Here is an 18975-nt window from a genome sequence, read left to right as displayed (position 1 = left end):
TGCTGGGAGATTATTTTTTTTTCTTAAAATGCGCGGGGAAAAATTGCAATGAATAATGGCTCGTTATTTGCGCGCGCGTGTGTGACTGTACAGCCTCAATTTCCAACATTTGAGGATATGGCAAAGGTTAACCCGCATCATGACACGGAGAGAGAGAGAGAGAGAGAGAGAGAGAGAGAGAGAGAGAGAGAGAGAGAGAGAGAGAGAGAGAGAGAGAGAGAGAAACTGTGTGTATTTCCTGAAGAAAAAGATGTTACTAGTCGAAAATAAAAAAATAAAAATCAATTTAATTTCCTCATTCTAGTTATGGTCGTATAAAAACATATATTTACACACACACACACACACACACACACACACACACACACACACACACACACACACACACACACACACATACACACACACACACATACACACACACACAAATATATATATACACATATATTTATATATTTTTCGTTCTTAGTCAATAAAGGAGAAATCCTTCTAGACTGAGATGACTCTTTTATTTTTATCCAGAGAGAGAGAGAGAGAGAGAGAGGGAGAGAGAGAGAGAGAGAGAGAGAGAGAGAGAGAGAGAGAGAGAGAGAGAGAGAAACTGTGTGTATTTCCTGAAGAAAAAAAATTTTACTATTCGAAAATAAAAAAATAAAAATCAATTTAATTTCCTCATTCTAGTTATGGTCGTATAAAAACATATATGTACACACACACACACACACACACACACACACACACACACACACACACACACACACACACATATTTACACATATATTTATATATTTTTCGTTCTTGGTCAGTAAAGGAGAAATCCTTCTAGACTGAGATAACTCTTTTATTTTTATCCGGATCCAGTGTCCTCGTATTTAAGGAGCTAGATCTCGCCACTCTTATTGTATCTAACTTTGATTTCGTGGGAAGACAAGCAAACAAGAATTCAAGCCTAAAGTATCGATTTCGTTTTTTTTTTACGGGACCGAGCCCACGTGACCAGTGTTCTAACTGGCATATGCAATTTCTAGCGACGATCATTCTGTCCGGTCGTAATATATGTGGTATCAAAGTTATTTTGATTGCTGGTAACTATGTAATTTTATTTGTGTTTGGATTGGCTTATGTTGCTTTTGATGTTTGTATTTGAATTGTTTTTATTTCTGACCCAATTCTCTTTGATTTTGAGAAATGTGTTTTTATTGCGATTTTTTTTTGTTTGTGATCTTTTTTTATTGTTTTGTCTTGCCTTTTTTTGTTTGTTTGTTTCGGACGGGTGGATCGTGTTGGTACTTGTTACGGGTCATTTTTGTTTGGGAAATAAAATGACACATTTCCAACGAGAGAGGTCCGTGGAAAGGGAAGAAAAAAGAAGCTGACGGGGAAAAAAAGAAGATGAAGATTAACAAGATGAAAGCGAACAAGAGGAGGAAGAAGAAAGAGAAAGGGAAAAAGAATTAAAAAAGAGAAGGGGGATAATAATAATAATAATAATAATAATAATAATAATAATAATTAGACAAAGGGACGAAACGATAAACCATATAGTTAGTGGATGTAGCAAACTAGCTCAAAAGGAATACAAGAACAGGCACGACCAAGTGGGAAGGGCAGTACACTGGGAATTGTGCAAACAACTGCATCTCGAATGCGCAGACAAGTGGTACAAGTATAAGTTGCCAAGAGGTCAAAATTGAAAGAGTTGACCTTTGCAGACTCTCGGCCAATTTTGGGTCAAACACTTGAAATTTTAGTTTTCGGTTACCTGGACATGAGTCAAACTGTTTAATATATATGATGTTTCCTTACAAAGAGAAAATGTTATATATATATAATAATATAAATATACAGCTTCGTTTCAGTTTTACAGTATTGAACGGTGTAGTATTGCGCCATCGGATTCAAGGTTGTACTATTGTAATGTAAAGAACACGCAGAAAGGGTTGTAATCAACTGAATTCCTTCTAGTACACTGACAAAAAAAGCTTAAACAGATATATAAATAGAAATAAAAAGGTTATGTAAATGTTTTTAAAAAGACACGTAATCACGTGAACAGGATTTTTTCCTTCTTTTGACACGATAACAAGTAACGTTCTTATTTTTTATTATTTATCTATTTTCGAAAGAGTGCCACGTACAAGTGGACAAGGAAAAACAGAGTTATGCAAAATTTGTGTCGAGAATTGTCTAAAGTTCTGACTTTTTTTTGGCTTTCACTTTAATAAGAACGTGAATTTATGAGGTGAATGTATTTGACACAATATGATTCAACTAAAAAAATAAATAAACGCTAACGTGAATTATGATTAAAGTTAAGGTGCTATTGTGGACCCTCACCTCTTTTAAAAAACCTTGTTAAACTTTGTGACATATTTCCATTCTATGGAGGTCAGGCGCGAACGAACACCCCATAATTTTATTATACCATATTTCTTCAAACTGAAACATAATTATCAAAGGATACTTACGCAAATAGATATGAAAAGTCTTTGTTAAAGTTTGTACCATATTTCCATGGAGTACAGGCGCGTACGCAGACCACACAATTTTATTATACCATCCCTATTTAAGTTGAAACATACTTATCAAAGTATTCTTATTATTATGTACATCTATATAAAAAAAAAACTTGTAAACGTTTTTATCTTTCATTTTTTATTTCCATACTTTGGGGGCCAGGCACGAACGCAGATCCCACAATTTTTATGAACCACTATTCTGCCAGATCAAACATACCCATTCCTGATCCTCGATACATCTATCATTATATGTAATCAGTTTTTTAAAAATAGTCAACCATATAGGAGCCTATTCGTGACCACACACACACACACACACACACACACACACACACACACACACACACACACACACAGAGACGTTCAGCTTTATATTATAGATATATGCACGTAAAGTTATGAACAGTACATATGCTGAACTGCTAGTATATATACATATATATGTATATATATGTATATGTACATGTATATATATATGTATGTATATATATATGTATATATATATGTATATATATGTATTTATATGTATACATATGTATATATATATGTATATATGTATATATATATATATGCACACATATATATATATATATGCATATATATATGCATATATATATACATTGTAAAAATTAACAGCAAGTTTCTACTTAAATAAACATTAAAAAAATTTTTTACTGGTTTCATAGATAATATTATTAATTGTAAGTTGTTCAAGTTTCTTACGTTTTAAGATTGGTTTCGGAATGTATTATTCATGTGCTATCAATTAGTATTTGTCTTAAATCAATGTTTTTGTAGATGTTGGTAAACTGAGTCAGAACTTACAAGATGCAAGGTGAAGCCACAATATGGGGCAGTGACCGTAAAACCAATGTAGTTATTAGCTTCAATATTATCATGGGAGTTACATCTCCCCAAAATCATTGGAACTTATATCATTTTTTTTAAATATATGGTTTGTGTGGGGAATTATTTAAATGTATCATTACATAATGTCGTGTTTTGTAGTAGGTCAAACGCAAGAAAGTGTCGATCAATCTATTTAGTTATCTATTTCTGCATCTATATATCTCGATTTATCTATCTATCTATCTATCTAACAAGAGTGATGGGCGGGAAATGAATGTGCAGAATATTTATAAGATCTGTCAAAATATGGTAAAATCATATCATAGACAAGTTTACCGGATGGTCTGATCAGCTGATCGGATCTGCGTGTATGTTACGTAGATCAGGTTAGCTGGAGATCAGAGAGAGTTGGAATTTGGACGTTGAGCAGGGCGGACGGTTTAACAGGTCGTCCCCCCTTCACTAGGGAAGGAGCTGACGTGTGTGAAAATAGAGACCTAGAAGTAAACCACGCAAGCAAAGATATTCACTTTCCATTCTTCTGCGATCAACACCTGGAAAGTGAATAAAAACTATATAAAACCAACCAGCGTTCTTGGAAGTGAACGAATATTCGTCCAAACAGGTTCCAGCCTCCCCTCCAAGAACAAGATGAATTCTAGGTGGACAAAATCAACGACGCATGAAGGAATATCAAAAATACATGTATCACACACACACACACACACACACACACACACACACACACACACACACACACACACACAAACACACACACACACACACACACACACACACACACACACACACACATGAACAATTAGATATGAATAAATAAACAGCAACAACATAATTCTAGGGTTCAAACAGTGAAGAATTACCAACCATAGTCATTTAGTGACACGTATACACACCTCAAGTACGCATATCGACATGTGGTGTTATGGTACACATTACACAACGGACCTCTTTTATGATGTACTATAATACAACAGTCGGCCTAAGTGTACATTTTACGTCTTAAGTGTACATTTTACGTCTTTCTATGGAGAACCCTAAATAATGATTGTGTTACGTTCGCAATACTCACCCAAGGCGAATGTATCGGACATTTTTAAGGTCAACTGGTGTTTTCCCGTCGACGTCACCAATAAAAATTTCAATTTTCGACGCTGAAAATAAAAAAAAACACAGAACAAAAATAATATAGTAAACTATAATAAACACATAGAGGATGCTGCGAAGTTTACTGCAAAGAAGATGCGCCCACTAGTGAAAAGATGAGTTGTAAGAGATGCAGCAATAAATTAATGTTCAGGATGATGGAAATAATTTCTAAGAGACCAAAGTGTGGTGGAGGATTATGATGATGGGGTCAGATCGATGGCTGGTTCGGAAGAGGAAAGAGTTAGGGTTGACGTGTCTACAAGACAGGAATGATTTGGAATGATTTTGGTAAAAAAAAAAAAAAAAAAAAGGAAAAAAGGCGGACGTCTGTAAACCCCGCATACACCATCCACCCCCTGATAAATATTTAAAACAACTTGAGAAGCTGAAAGGAATTGCGCAAGAAGTGTGGTCAAAATAAATAGGATTTTGGAAAAAATAAAAAATAAAAAATAATATAAAAAATAAAAAAGAAAATAAAAAGAAAAAACATGAGGTAAGGGACTAGAAAATTTCTCACGCCTCATGTTTTCTCAATAAAACCGCCATTAACCACATGCATAGCGTATTATTGACAACTCTTAACCGGTACGTCAACCACTAGTCGTCTCTCCCTTTTGGACGAAATGAAAATAGTCTCGAACCTAATATGTTAGTATTTACTTGTAACTGGCTGACCGAAACATGCTCATGAATGTATAGTTAAATATACATGCTTATGTAAGATAAATAATAAAAAAAGTATATCTTGCCCTACTTCGGTATTGAGCACTCTTATATGAACTCCATTATTAATCGGGAATATTATCTCTCTGTCTGTATCTCTCTTCCTATATATATATATATATATATATATATATATATATATATATATATATATATATATATAGTCTGTGAAGTTGTTAACCTGTAAAACTATGCAAAAAATAAAAAAATATTTCTTGTCAATCGTTAGAAAACCATCTAGTCAGTAAGTCTCTCTCTCTCTCTCTCTCTCTCTCTCTCTCTCTCTCTCTATATATATATATATATATATATATATATATATATATATATATAAAACTGAAATGATCTTGTAACGATGTATGTAACCTACTTTCCGGTTTACGAAATCCGGTTGCGTATGCGCGCATGACCTGCGCACTGAGATATTAACATTATTATTTGAAATTATTATTTAACATAGGAAGAGTGAAGTTTAAAATAACTTAAAAATAATACAGAAATGAACGATGTAAAAAAAAAGCAGACAGCATTAACAATTGTTTTTTTTGGATAATTTAAACGCGAAAAAAACAAAAAACAAAAAACAAAAGAACAATTGGGACGCTGAAATATTAACGCTATTATATCTAAATTATTATTTAAGATGGGAAGAGTGGGGTTTAAAATAAACAAAAAACAAAACAATTGGGACGCTGAAATATTAACTCTAGTCGACAGATTCGAAGTCGGTAACACGAGCCATCTCTGCCTCGATTTGCAAATACCGTATTTAATCGGCTACCATTAACCGCGTGAAATAACGTTGAATTTAAACAATTTTAATTTTAAATGTTCTTTATGTCAGTCAGACAGTGATCTAATCGTTATACGATATGTATGTATAAGAGCTAAATTAACCGACTTAATTCAACTGAAAGTGCTCAACGATTAGAAACGAGTTTTTTAAATGGGCTGTCATAATTATTTTTTTACTATAATAATTAATTACCTACAGATACTAGTGTTTCATCCTTTCGGGAACTTCAGTGAAGAGTGTCACGATTAACGCCAGTCGACAGATTCGAACTCGGCAACAGAAGCCATCTTTGGCTCGATTAGCAAAGACCGTATCCATTCGGCTACCATTAACCGCGTGAAATAACGTTGAATTTAAACATTTTCATTTTAAATGTTCTTTACGTCAGAACAGTGATCCAATCGTTATACGATGATCCAATCGTTATACGATGATCCAATCGTTATATGATGATCCATGCATAAGATATATCTATTCGGACTACCACAAGTATGGATATTTTACTTTCATTACCTTCTTGGATTCACTGGATTTTGGATTCAACAACTATGGTAACACTCTCTCACGTGAAACCATTTTTTCCTTTTTACCCCACTCCGTCTGTTTAATTATTCTATATTTCATTCCCACGCTCGTATAATCTTTTTCATACTTAATTTCTTTAAATACTTTACAAGCAAAATTTCTTTATCCATTTTGCTAGCTCCTCCCGTCTGACGAGAAGTAAAGTAATTCTCCGAAACTTCGCGGATTAAGGGCTTTCACCTCTATTTTTGTTTCCTTTCTGAATAATAAATGTGTATTTAACTCTTACTAAAATGTTTTTCGACATATTTTATTAAACATATGTATATATAATGCTTCCTATCTTAGGTTGAGTATTTGGGAAGTGATATACAAATTACCATTAGCGTATGAAGCGATGCTCTTTATGCAAACAAACTGAGATTAGGTACTTTGGACAATGTCAAAAATCGTTTGCGCGATCGGGTTTCGATTCTGGCTTGAGGTAGTTGCTTGTCACTGATGAGCTGTTAAACAGCGAAACAATTCTGTATGTGAATGACTATATATATATATATATATATATATATATATATATATATATATATATATATATGTAGTTTTTTTGTTTAAATTTTATTCAGAGAAACGTAATTTTTTTCCTTAACCCATGGATTTTCGATGTAGACTCTTTTCCTCAGAGGAAAAGTCATTAGCAAATATTTGGCTGGGGTTGTCTTATATAGTAGTATCCCCTAAAAATATTCAGTAAGACTCGATATCACACGATTTATTAATCTGTGTTCCTACTCACCTCGTGATTCTGATATATATATATATATATATATATATATATATATATATATATATATATATATGATTAGTTTTTTTTGGAAAAAGAATTCCAGCAGAGTGCTCAATTAAAAGGAAAATCCAAATTTTAAGAGCGTACTTATATTTTGTGTACAGAAAGTTGTTAGTTGAGACAGGTCATTGGTACCGTCGGTTTCAAGCCCGATAATAAGGCCCGTTTAAGGTATCCTTATCAAGCTCTCTTCAGCCAATATTCGTCTATCTTATAACCGGAAGTGTGAAGTATATATACCTCGCGAATCCACGTTCAAATCTCGTTTTGTTTAATCCCCCCCCTTTTTTTTTTTTTTTTTTAGCTATCTATATCTATCTATCTATCTATCTATATATATATATATATATATATATATATATATATATATATATATATATATATATATATATATATCGGGTAATGTAATACCTAATTTTCAACTTTGAATTATTTAAATTTAAGATCTAATTTCGAAAAAATGTTTTTTTTATATGAATCGATTTTAATTTGAACCCCATTTAATTTTAAAATCTCTTTCCTTATGTATAAAAACTTAAAAATCTGTATTGGTATCGGTTAAAAACTTAAAAATTCGTTTAATTATATCGAACATTTAAAAATTTCCAAAAATACGTTTAAAGTTTTAAAAAATATATTTTTAATTATATCGAATCACGTTTAAAAATTTCGAAATACGTTTAAAAATTATTTTTTAAAAACCCAAATCTTTCAAGGTTTGGGGAAGTGAGTATTTATCTATCCTAAGTGATTTCCCTAGTTTATTAACATTATTATATTTTTCTATAGTTTTAAATTCGAAATAGATTATAAATTACATTTATAAAATATAATTTTTATATATATATATATATATATATATATATATATATATATATATATGACATTAATTAAAAATCTATAATACAATTGCGATTAAAATCCAAGTTTACCGACTAATTATTTATGTATTTACAATTTTTTTTCCTTATATATATATATATATAAACAACATCTAAGTGTTGTTCTTTTCATTGATCCAATTTATTAGGAGCCCCTTCCTTCTATGTATGCAACTTTTCAAAGCTTCACTCCTCACATTTAAACATTTTATTTTTGGGTCATGAATGGACCGGAGGATGTAGTATTTCTCTGCGTTACAGAGTGAGCATTGACTTAATTCCGGGACGTATGCTGGTCTATGCTCTATTTTTCTCCATTTTATGGAAAAGGGTGTATTTTTTTCTTTAAGCTCCCACACGCGGGTAGCTAATGCTGTATTCATCCTTGTTTTAGCTCTAAAGGAGCTCATATGTGCATAATATCTTTGTTTAAATTGGCCTTTTGTCATACCTATATATATTTCCGGTATATTTGTGGATTGTTCCGTTACTGTGGCCTCATAGACAAGGGATTCAGCTTTAAAAGATAGACGAATATTGGCTGAAGAGAGCTTGATAAGGATACCTTAAACGGGCCTTATTATCGGGCTTGAAACCGACGGTACCAATGACCTGTCTCAACTAACAACTTTCTGTACACAAAATATATATATATATATATATATATATATATATATATATATATATATATATATATATATATATATATAAATAAATAAATTCTTGGTACAGCAAAATGGAAGGAGAAATTTCATAGGAAACATAGTTTAATCAAAAAAACAAAAAAAAACGGGCAGTTGGAATAGTTAAAATTTCTTTATGGCCTTATCGTCTGACCCTCTAAGAGGAAACGTCAGAATGATAAATTAAAAGCTAAGAATCGAATGAGGAAAGAGGAAAATTGGTTTAAGTTGGAAAACCAGTGAGAGAAAAAAAAAAAAATAATTCTCACTGTTCAGGTGGTTTTAAATCAGTAAATATTTCCAACTGATGTTTCAAAATCTTTTGTCTACACAGGCTAGGTCGAGAGTTATTAATGACTAACGCCTCAATGATATTGAGATGATAGTTCGACCTAGCACTGTATAAAACAGAAAACCACCCATCGGAATATTGGTCATATATATATATATATATATATATATATATATATATATATATATATATATATATATATATATGACCAATATTCCGATGGGTGGTTTTCTGTTTTATACAGCTCGCGATTTGTTTACAAACAAACGTTTGAGCCCTCTACGAGTAGCGGACGGATGTTTATTTAAATAATCGTTCGGACAGGTTAATTTTGGCCACCGATTCCGTAGTCAAGGGGTAGGACTGCCGACTGTCATCACGACGGTTCTAGGTTCGATCCTCGGCTTGGGAGAGGTGTTAGTCTAGCGGCACTGATGAGTTGTGAAACAACGAAACAGGTCTGTATGTCGATGACTAAAATATATTTTATAAAGCTCCCCTCTTTGGTAGAGCACTCTCGTAAATTATCTTACTCGCTACTTAATTTAGCTGAAATAATGCGAAGCTCGCGATTTGGTTACAAACAAACGTTTGAGCCCTCTACGAGTAGCGGACGGATGTTTATTTAAATAATCGTTCGGACAGGTTAATTTCGGCCACCGATTCCGTAGTCAAGGGGTAGGACTGCCGACTGTCATCACGACGGTTCTAGGTTCGATCCTCGGCTTGGGAGAGGTGTTAGTCTAGCGGCACTGATGAGTTGTGAAACAACGAAACAGGTCTGTATGTCGATGACTAAAATATATTTTATAAAGCTCCCCTATTTGGTAGAGCACTCTCGTAAATTATCTTACTCGCTACTTAATTTAGCTGAAATAATGCGAAGCTCGCGATTTGTTTACAAACAAACGTTTGAGCCCTCTACGAGTAGCGGACGGATGTTTATTTAAATAATCGTTCGGACAGGTTAATTTCGGCCACCGATTCCGTAGTCAAGGGGTAGGACTGCCGACTGTCATCACGACGGTTCTAGGTTCGATCCTCGGCTTGGGAGAGGTGTTAGTCTAGCGGCACTGATGAGTTGTGAAACAACGAAACAGGTCTGTATGTCGATGACTAAAATATATTTTATAAAGCTCCCCTATTTGGTAGAGCACTCTCGTAAATTATCTTACTCGCTACTTAATTTAGCTGAAATAATGCGAAGCTCGCGATTTGTTTACAAACAAACGTTTGAGCCCTCTACGAGTAGCGGACGGATGTTTATTTAAATAATCGTTCGGACAGGTTAATTTCGGCCACCGATTCCGTAGTCAAGGGGTAGGACTGCCGACTGTCATCACGACGGTTCTAGGTTCGATCCTCGGCTTGGGAGAGGTGTTAGTCTAGCGGCACTGATGAGTTGTGAAACAACGAAACAGGTCTGTATGTCGATGACTAAAATATATATATATATATATATATATATATATATATATATATATATATATATATATATATATATATATATACCTTTCAAAGGGCGAATGAATCCTTTTTCGGGGTCAACAGCCAACTAGCACCGTGTGTGTTTGTGTGTACATGGTGACCCAAAAAACGGGCTCCAACTCTAATTAGGCCTCATTTCTTAGTGTTTTGTCCGAATGAAATGAAACTTTGGTCATAACTAGTTTATTATATTCAAAACATCACATCAAAGCACTAGGGTCTTTGGCCTTTTTTTTTAATATGTTCTACAGCATATGTTCTAGATGGCCTCCATTTAGCTTTTTTTTGGGGGGGGCACCCTGTATGTATGTGTGTGCGTTGGGGTGGAGAGGGCTCCCTTAAGCCGTGATGAAGGCAACCTTTCTAGGAGAATCAATATCTGATTTAAAAAAAACATAGACCAGTACCCGCATTAAGCTGGTCTGCAGTTTAACTTGTTGCTGGCTATCTTGTTCTTGCTTGTTGCTGGATCTCAACATTTTGAACAGAGAGAGAGAGAGAGAGAGAGAGAGAGAGATAGAGAGAGAGAGAGAGAGAGAGAGAGAGAGAGAGAGAGAGAGACTAAGCTGTCGTACAAAGTCAAAACTCTGTAACATCATCTGTGTATAGATACTCCTTCAGGCATTTGTCTATTAAAATGGTCGCGTGGCGATGGAAGTCATTTTTGGGCTCATGAACTTTAAGTGTCTGAGGGAGTGGCACTCGTCTGACAAGACGTTGCAATCATCATTCATATATACACATATATATATATATATATATATATATATATATATATATATATATATATATATATTCTCGCTGTCTTTCCCTCCCGCACGTACTGATCACGGTCACGATTCATGGCTGTTACAAAAAAAAGATAAATGTTCTTAAGAGCGAAACGTTTGTTCGAGAACTGTACATATGTCCACAAGTTATAAAAACATTCTGATTGTCTCACGTAATAAAAGTTGACACAAGTTCAAAACAAGGTCAGTATTCAGCAATTATTTACATTGACATCTAAGCAGACATTTAAAACGGAAATTAATCATGTCTAATATGAGGTAACACTTACAGTATACACATATACTAGCTGGACGCCCGGCGTTGCCCGGTCGTACAATACGCTTAAACATGATATTTTAATTTATGCAGATTGCGTATGTATTATTATAGAATCAATCCTCTGTTGAATATTTTGTATTACGAGGAATAATTTGTCCGTTGAACTAATTCGCAAAATAAATAAATAAATAAAATAAAATAAATAAATAAATAAATAAATAAAATAAATAAATAAAATAAATAAATAAATAAATAAAATAAAATAAATAAATAAATAAATAAATAAAATAAAATAAATAAATAAATAAAATAAATAAATAAATAAATAAATAAAATAAAAAAACAATAAATAAAAATGATAAAGATAATGCCATTCATCAAATTCCGTCCGTGTTTGTTTACCATACCACGTCAGCTGATCTTTGGGCTTGACGATCTTAAAAATAGTCTTTCTTCGCATAAATTATAGAAATAATTTTTGCAGGGGAATATTTTACATTACACCCGCCAAGGTTACACCGGTGTAACGTAAAATATACCCCTGGAAAAATTTTGTTTTTATCTGTAAGAGAAGAAAGACTATTTTTGAGATCGTTTTTTCTTTTTCTATTTTCGATACTGACCCGATGAATTTCTGTTAAAAACATAACTAAGAACACTGCCAGACATATAAATTACGTGTGCGTGAAATTTGCAAAAGATAGGCTGAGCCGTTTCGGAAGCTATGAGGAAGGAGCTCACGTACATGAAGTGATATATATATATATATATATATATATATATATATATATATATATATATATATATATATATATATATATATATATGTCTCGTGATACGGGGTTCGGATCGTTCGACTGGTAGTAATCGTGACACCCTGCACTGAAGATTCCCGAAAGGATGAAACACTAGTGTCTGTAGGTATTTAATTATTATAGTAGAAAATAATTATGATAGCCCCTTTAAGAAATTCGTTTCTTATCGTTGAGCACTTTCAGTTGAATTAAAAGTCGGTCAATTTAGCTCTTATGCGTAGATCATCGTATAACGATTAGATCACTGTCTGACTTCAATGTAACATGTTTATTCAGCTCAAAAACCCAACGTATTTATTCAGCTCGAAAAACATACAGTGTTTACCGATGTATTGGAAAATTCAAGTTTGACTCTCTCTTTAACACGGTAAGTTTGGGAAAGGTGTTATAAATAAAAAACTAGACAAAATACTGTTAAAAACCCGCCGAATATATGTCAACCTATGTCACGGTAACATATATTCAGCAAGTTTTTAACAGTATTTTATCCAGTTTTTTATTTATAACACCTTTTCCCAAACTTACCGTGTTAAAGAGAGAGTCAGACGCCATCTTGAATTTTCCAATACATCGGTAAACACTGTATGGTTTTCGAGCTGAATAAACATGTTACATTGAAAAAAAACACGAAAAATATATCCAGTTTGGTAGAAAAGTAAGTTAGCTTGCCTTTGATAACATTTATTTGTTATATATTTGTTTTTTGACAACTTTTTCGAATCTATGTGTACAGTAATACAAACCCTATTAATTAAATTGTGAACGAACAGACAAAACTACGATTTTATTATAATCTAATATATAAACGGCTATATGTCTGTCTGTCTGTCTCCATATTTTCAAACTCTATCTCTTCCGAATCTAAAAGTCGCAGAGCAGTGTTAGGAGCTTCAAATGATTGGATTTTTACCGGCCGTTCTTTTATGGGGTTTTAGCCGGTTAAAATAGTTTTTAATGGGTCAAAAAGGGGTCAATATTGAAAAAACATCGTTAAACATTTTGTACATTCATCTTAGTTCATTCTTAATTTTTAATCGTTTTATATGCGTGTATGTTGTACAGACACATACATACATACACAGACAGACAATTTCACACACACACATACACACACACACACACACACACACACACACACACACACACACACACACATATATAAATTATAAATTATAATGATAATTTTTAAAATTATAAATAATTATTTTTATACCAAGAGATTTTTTTTTACAAAGGAGTCTTCACTTATCAAGGCCGGAAGCCAATCGAGGTTAAAGGTTAATGAGTGTACAGTAGTGAATGGGGGAAATGTAGTTATCGTTAGTAGTGGAAATTTGGTGAATTGGATTACTTAAAGGAACAGCTCATCAAGAACTTGTTCACGTTAGACTTGAAGACGACCATATTATAGTCAGTTGGAAAGCAAGGAAACGGAAGGGAGTTCCACAGGCGTGCAGTTCTAAGAAAGAAGCTTTGTTCATGGAATCTACGTTTAGGTTTAGGCACAGATAAAAAGTGGGGGAAATTATTGATAGTGGTTTTAGCTAGACGAGTGTTTTTAGTGAAAATCTGGCAAGGTGGATCATAGATTGGAGCTCAGATGAGCACTTGCCATGAAAATAACGATAAAACAGAGACAGGCTCGCGACGTCTCTTTTGTGGGAAAGAGGCTGCAGGAAAGAGAAAAGGGCATCCCCCACTAGACTACAAAGTCTATTTTGAACTCTGTCAAGGCAAGATAAGTTGCTTCCAGCAGTTCATGTCCAGATGTGGCAATAGTACTTCATCCTTGAACGTACTTGGCTCGTGTACAGGTAGAGAATTGCATCAGCAGTGAGATATTTACTGGAGTGGTGGAATGATCCCACCACCTAGTGTTTCATGCTTACGCAATCATCAGTGCATGAAATTAAAATCAGCGCTGTTCGAATGATTTAAACACCGGCACGAAACCAGTTTTGACTTCGTTATCTAGATATTCCAGGGACACTCTGCATCGCCAAGAAATTAAGGGGATTTTTTTAAAAAACATTAATGAAGCTTAGAATTTTTGTGAAATATTAAACTGTTCTTCTGTTCGGTTAATGCTGACGCGTTACTTACGAAAAAAACAAAAACAAAACAAAAAAAAAAACAAAAGAAAAAAGTTGATTAAACTGCAAAAGCACACGTTAAAAACTATATAAGTTCTATAAAAGCAAAAGAACGAGAAACATAAAAGTACGTTTTTGTAAACCGCTCGTGAAAACTTACTGACAGCATTATCAGCGTCCTAAATTATGAGATGGAAAAATGTACGAATCTCTTAGTAAAAGAGTTGTCTCCCTCAAAACAACGATAAATTGTAAAACAGCGCTGTCTATATAGAAGTGAAGTAAAATAACAAGTATCGTCGGTTCGAGCGTCCTAAATTATGAGATGGAAAAAATGTGCGAATCTCTTAGTAAAAGAGAGTTGTCTCCCTCAAAACAACGATAAATTGTAAAACAGCGCCGTCTATATAGAAGTGAAGTAAAATAACAAGTATCGTCGGTTCGAGCGTCCTAAATTATGAGATGGAAAAATGTACGAATCTCTTAGTAAAAGAGAGTTGTCTCCCTCAAAACAACGATAAATTGTAAAACAGCGCCGTCTATATAGAAGTGAAGTAAAATAACAAGTATCGTCGGTTCGAGCGTCCTAAATTATGAGATGGAAAAAATGTACGAATCTCTTAGTAAAAGAGTTGTCTCCCTCAAAACAACGATAAATTGTAAAACAGCGCTGTCTATATAGAAGTGAAGTAAAATAACAAGTATCGTCGGTTCGAGCGTCCTAAATTATGAGATGGAAAAAATGTGCGAATCTCTTAGTAAAAGAGAGTTGTCTCCCTCAAAACAACGATAAATTGTAAAACAGCGCCGTCTATATAGAAGTGAAGTAAAATAACAAGTATCGTCGGTTCGAGCGTCCTAAATTATGAGATGGAAAAATGTACGAATCTCTTAGTAAAAGAGAGTTGTCTCCCTCAAAACAACGATAAATTGTAAAACAGCGCCGTCTATATAGAAGTGAAGTAAAATAACAAGTATCGTCGGTTCGAGCGTCCTAAATTATGAGATGGAAAAAATGTACGAATCTCTTAGTAAAAGAGAGTTGTCTCCCTCAAAACAACGACAAATTGTAAAACAGCGCCGTCTATATAAATATCGACTTTCTCGTAAAAACGCGATAGAGTGATCAAGCAGGAGGAACTCACAATATCGCACACAATGGTTAATAATCATTTCAAAACTAGAAGATGCATTTATTTTAAGCTCATAGTAATTTATTCATACGTTAATGTGGTACGTTTTACAAATGCTTCGTTGAATAGCGAAAATTCACCAAACAACTCATCAGAGACAGATGTTTGTTCCTCAGGAAGGGAGGGAGCAGTTGGAGATGTTTTTTCCTTGGAATAAAAAGAAATATGATGAAGAAAGAAATTGATTAAAAGAAAATGGGAATCTTTTAAAATTAAAAAAAAAGAATAAAAACTAATTTATATAGGAATATATTAAAGAGTATATAGGCACTCTTCCGAAAAAGAAAAACAACAAAACGTTATATTCGAAGGCCACAAAATGACAAAAAAACAAAAACAAAAAAACTTACAGATGAGATGTTGGTGAGACAAGATCTGTATCTTCCTGATCTTAGACCGGCAACTCAGTTGGAGAACGATGTCTTGGGGATACATGCAGAACCTGCACAAAGAATAAGAAAGAGTAATTCTTTCATTACAAACTATTTCAGTTATTTAAATTACTTCGAGCGAAATATTGCTATATAATACGTTCAGCAGAATAGACATTATCTGTTATTTATCTATTTATTTGTTTAGCTATTTATCTATCCATCTCTGTATCTATCTATCTATCTATCTATCTATCTATCTATCTATCTATCTATCTATCTATCTATCTATCTGACGAAGTAAACGAGGAGACGTAAACTATGTTTTGATCTGTTATTTATCTATCTATTTATTTGTTTACCTATTTATCTATCTATCTCTGTATCTATTTATCAATATATCGGTCTATCTATCTATCTATCTATCTATCTATCTATCTATCTATCTATCTATCTATCTATCTATCTATCTAACTGACGAAGTAAACGAGGAGACTTAAACTATTTTTTGATCAAGTTTGCACCAGAAGTTTAATAGCTGATCGGAAGTACGTATCTGTCTGTCCAGTGTTCTGGTTTGCTGGGGAAATAGTTGAGATGGATTGAGGACGGCAACAGAAGAAAATGGTTTGAAAGGTGTGTCCATCTCCGAAGGACGGAGAGAGTCTCAGACGTGGGACGCGTAAGAAATAAACCCTCAAGCAAAGATCGTCGAAAACTCCTCTGTAATTGTCGGCTACCTGGGAGAAATAAAAATATAAAAACACATCGTCTTCGTCTCTCTTTGAAACGTCTATGTTTACACAGATTCCATCTTCCCAACAGTTGGCTGAAGAACTCTCAGAGAAACGACAGCAGAAAAACAGGTACGTCGTCAAATGTATATGTTTATGTATTTATGTCGACACACAAACACATATCAACACCTAAATGAAATTATTTGTGCCTATACATAAACGTAGATTTCACGAACAAAGCTTTTTTCTTAAAACTAAACGCCTGTGAAACTCTCGTCCGTTTGCTTGCTTTCCAGCTGACTACAATTTGGTAGTCTTCAAGTCCAACGTAAACAAATTCTTGATGAACTGTCCTCTTAAGTAATCCAATTTACCAAATTTCCACTACTAACAATTACTACAATATTATAACATTGACCACTGTACACTCAATAACCCTTATCCTCGAGTGGCCTCTGAACCTCTGGTGACCTGCGATGAAAGCTGGATCTACTATGATCCAGAGATCAAGAGACAGAGTTACCAGTGGAAGCATGCTGATACTCCCAAACCCAAGAAGGCCAGAGAGAGCAAATCCACCCAGAAACTTATGATGATCCCCCTTTTTTTTTGACAGCATGGGCATGATCTACATGCACTGGGTTGCCACTGAACAGAAAGTCAACAAGGAATACTGTGTTGAAGTTTTAAGAGAGTTCAGGGAGAGATTCTGTTGGAAGAGACCAGCACTCTTTAAATCGCGTCAGTGGAATTTGCACCAGGACAATGCATCAGTTCACAAGTCCATCCTTGGTTGGTTGCTTGTTTTTGTTTTACGGCATATCAACCCTTTTCAAGTAATTTAATGCCGAGTCCAGTGATTTTGAAGTACAATTTTTTAATAGAGTATATATATATATATTTTTTAAGTCGGTTTCTATTTAACCCATAGTTGGGACCCTAACAGGTACTACCAGTCCGGGTCAGAGTGGACGTGGGAGCAATGGCAATTAAAGGGTGGCTCCACATTCCCCAAAGCATGCAAGCTGGGCCTCACCATCGGATATAGTTTAAGGTCATATCCAGGACCACGTCCATCATTGTCACAGACTATTTGACCAAGATGGTCATCAAGACAGTTCCTCACCCATCCTATAGTCCAGACCTGGTTCCCTGTGACTTTTGGTTATTCCCTAAGCTCAAGGAAAACCTTAGCGACTGTCATTATGAGAAAATTGAGGAGATGAAGAGTGTGTGACGAGGGTCATTGACATGCTCACACAAGATGACTTCTATGGGGCCTTCCAGACGTTGTTGGAACGGTACAACAAGTACATTGCAGCCGGAGGAGATTTTCATGTGTGTACTCTCAATAAAAGTGTCTATATGAAAAGTCTGGAAACTTATTGAAGGCAACTTGTACTTTTCATTTCGGCGTTTCACCTGTACGAGTAAATTGGTTACGTGTGGTAGTTAGTCTTAAAAGCTTATCAAAACAAGGGGGTTCTTCTAAGAAATCTCCACCTATTTCGATTCGGGCAAAACAGGGGTCCGAACATTGTTGGTGAAAAGAGAGATGTCACTTTTTTCTCCAAGTGCACCACGTGCTCCAGTTCCAAAGGAAGTTTTGGCATTACCTATCTCTACTTAAACCATGTTTTAATAAAAAGCATTGGTAAATTTTTACATTAGGTCCGCCTTCACAATTTTCGTTAAAATGACGAATTGAATAGGTTTTTGACTATGCTGAACAAGAAAATCTCATTTACATTTTTGCAGAGACAAGTAGTTTACGAGATATAAAGACCTGTATTATGCACTGTAATTCTCTGGCGACCATGTTTTATATGCACACGCAATAAACAAGGCCACTTTTTTGTGACTAACACTGACACCCAATTTTTTTTATAGTATTTGCAGGTGGGTATGCTGACAATGAATATTACAGTATAATTTGAGGCAAATAT

General features: G+C 34.1%; 1 protein-coding gene across 3 annotated transcripts in view; it reads right to left on the bottom strand.

Annotated features, from left to right (window-relative positions):
- The window catches only part of LOC145266527 (centrosomal protein of 104 kDa-like), a 122384-nt gene that overhangs the window by 89706 nt on the left and 13703 nt on the right, over positions 1 to 18975 (bottom strand). For all 3 annotated transcript variants that reach the window (XM_080122284.1, XM_080122281.1, XM_080122283.1), the window contains exons 3-4: positions 16272 to 16363; positions 4459 to 4540 (exon numbers count right to left, since the gene is read on the bottom strand). In XM_080122284.1, coding sequence (XP_079978410.1) covers positions 4459 to 4540; positions 16272 to 16363 — 174 coding nt within the window. The remainder of the gene's footprint in view (positions 1 to 4458; positions 4541 to 16271; positions 16364 to 18975) is intronic.

Source organism: Euprymna scolopes, chromosome 41, assembly GCF_053919585.1.
Source record: "Euprymna scolopes isolate OS-2025 chromosome 41, ASM5391958v1, whole genome shotgun sequence".
NCBI lineage: Eukaryota > Metazoa > Mollusca > Cephalopoda > Sepiida > Sepiolidae > Euprymna > Euprymna scolopes.
This window is presented reverse-complemented; position numbering and strand designations above follow the sequence as displayed.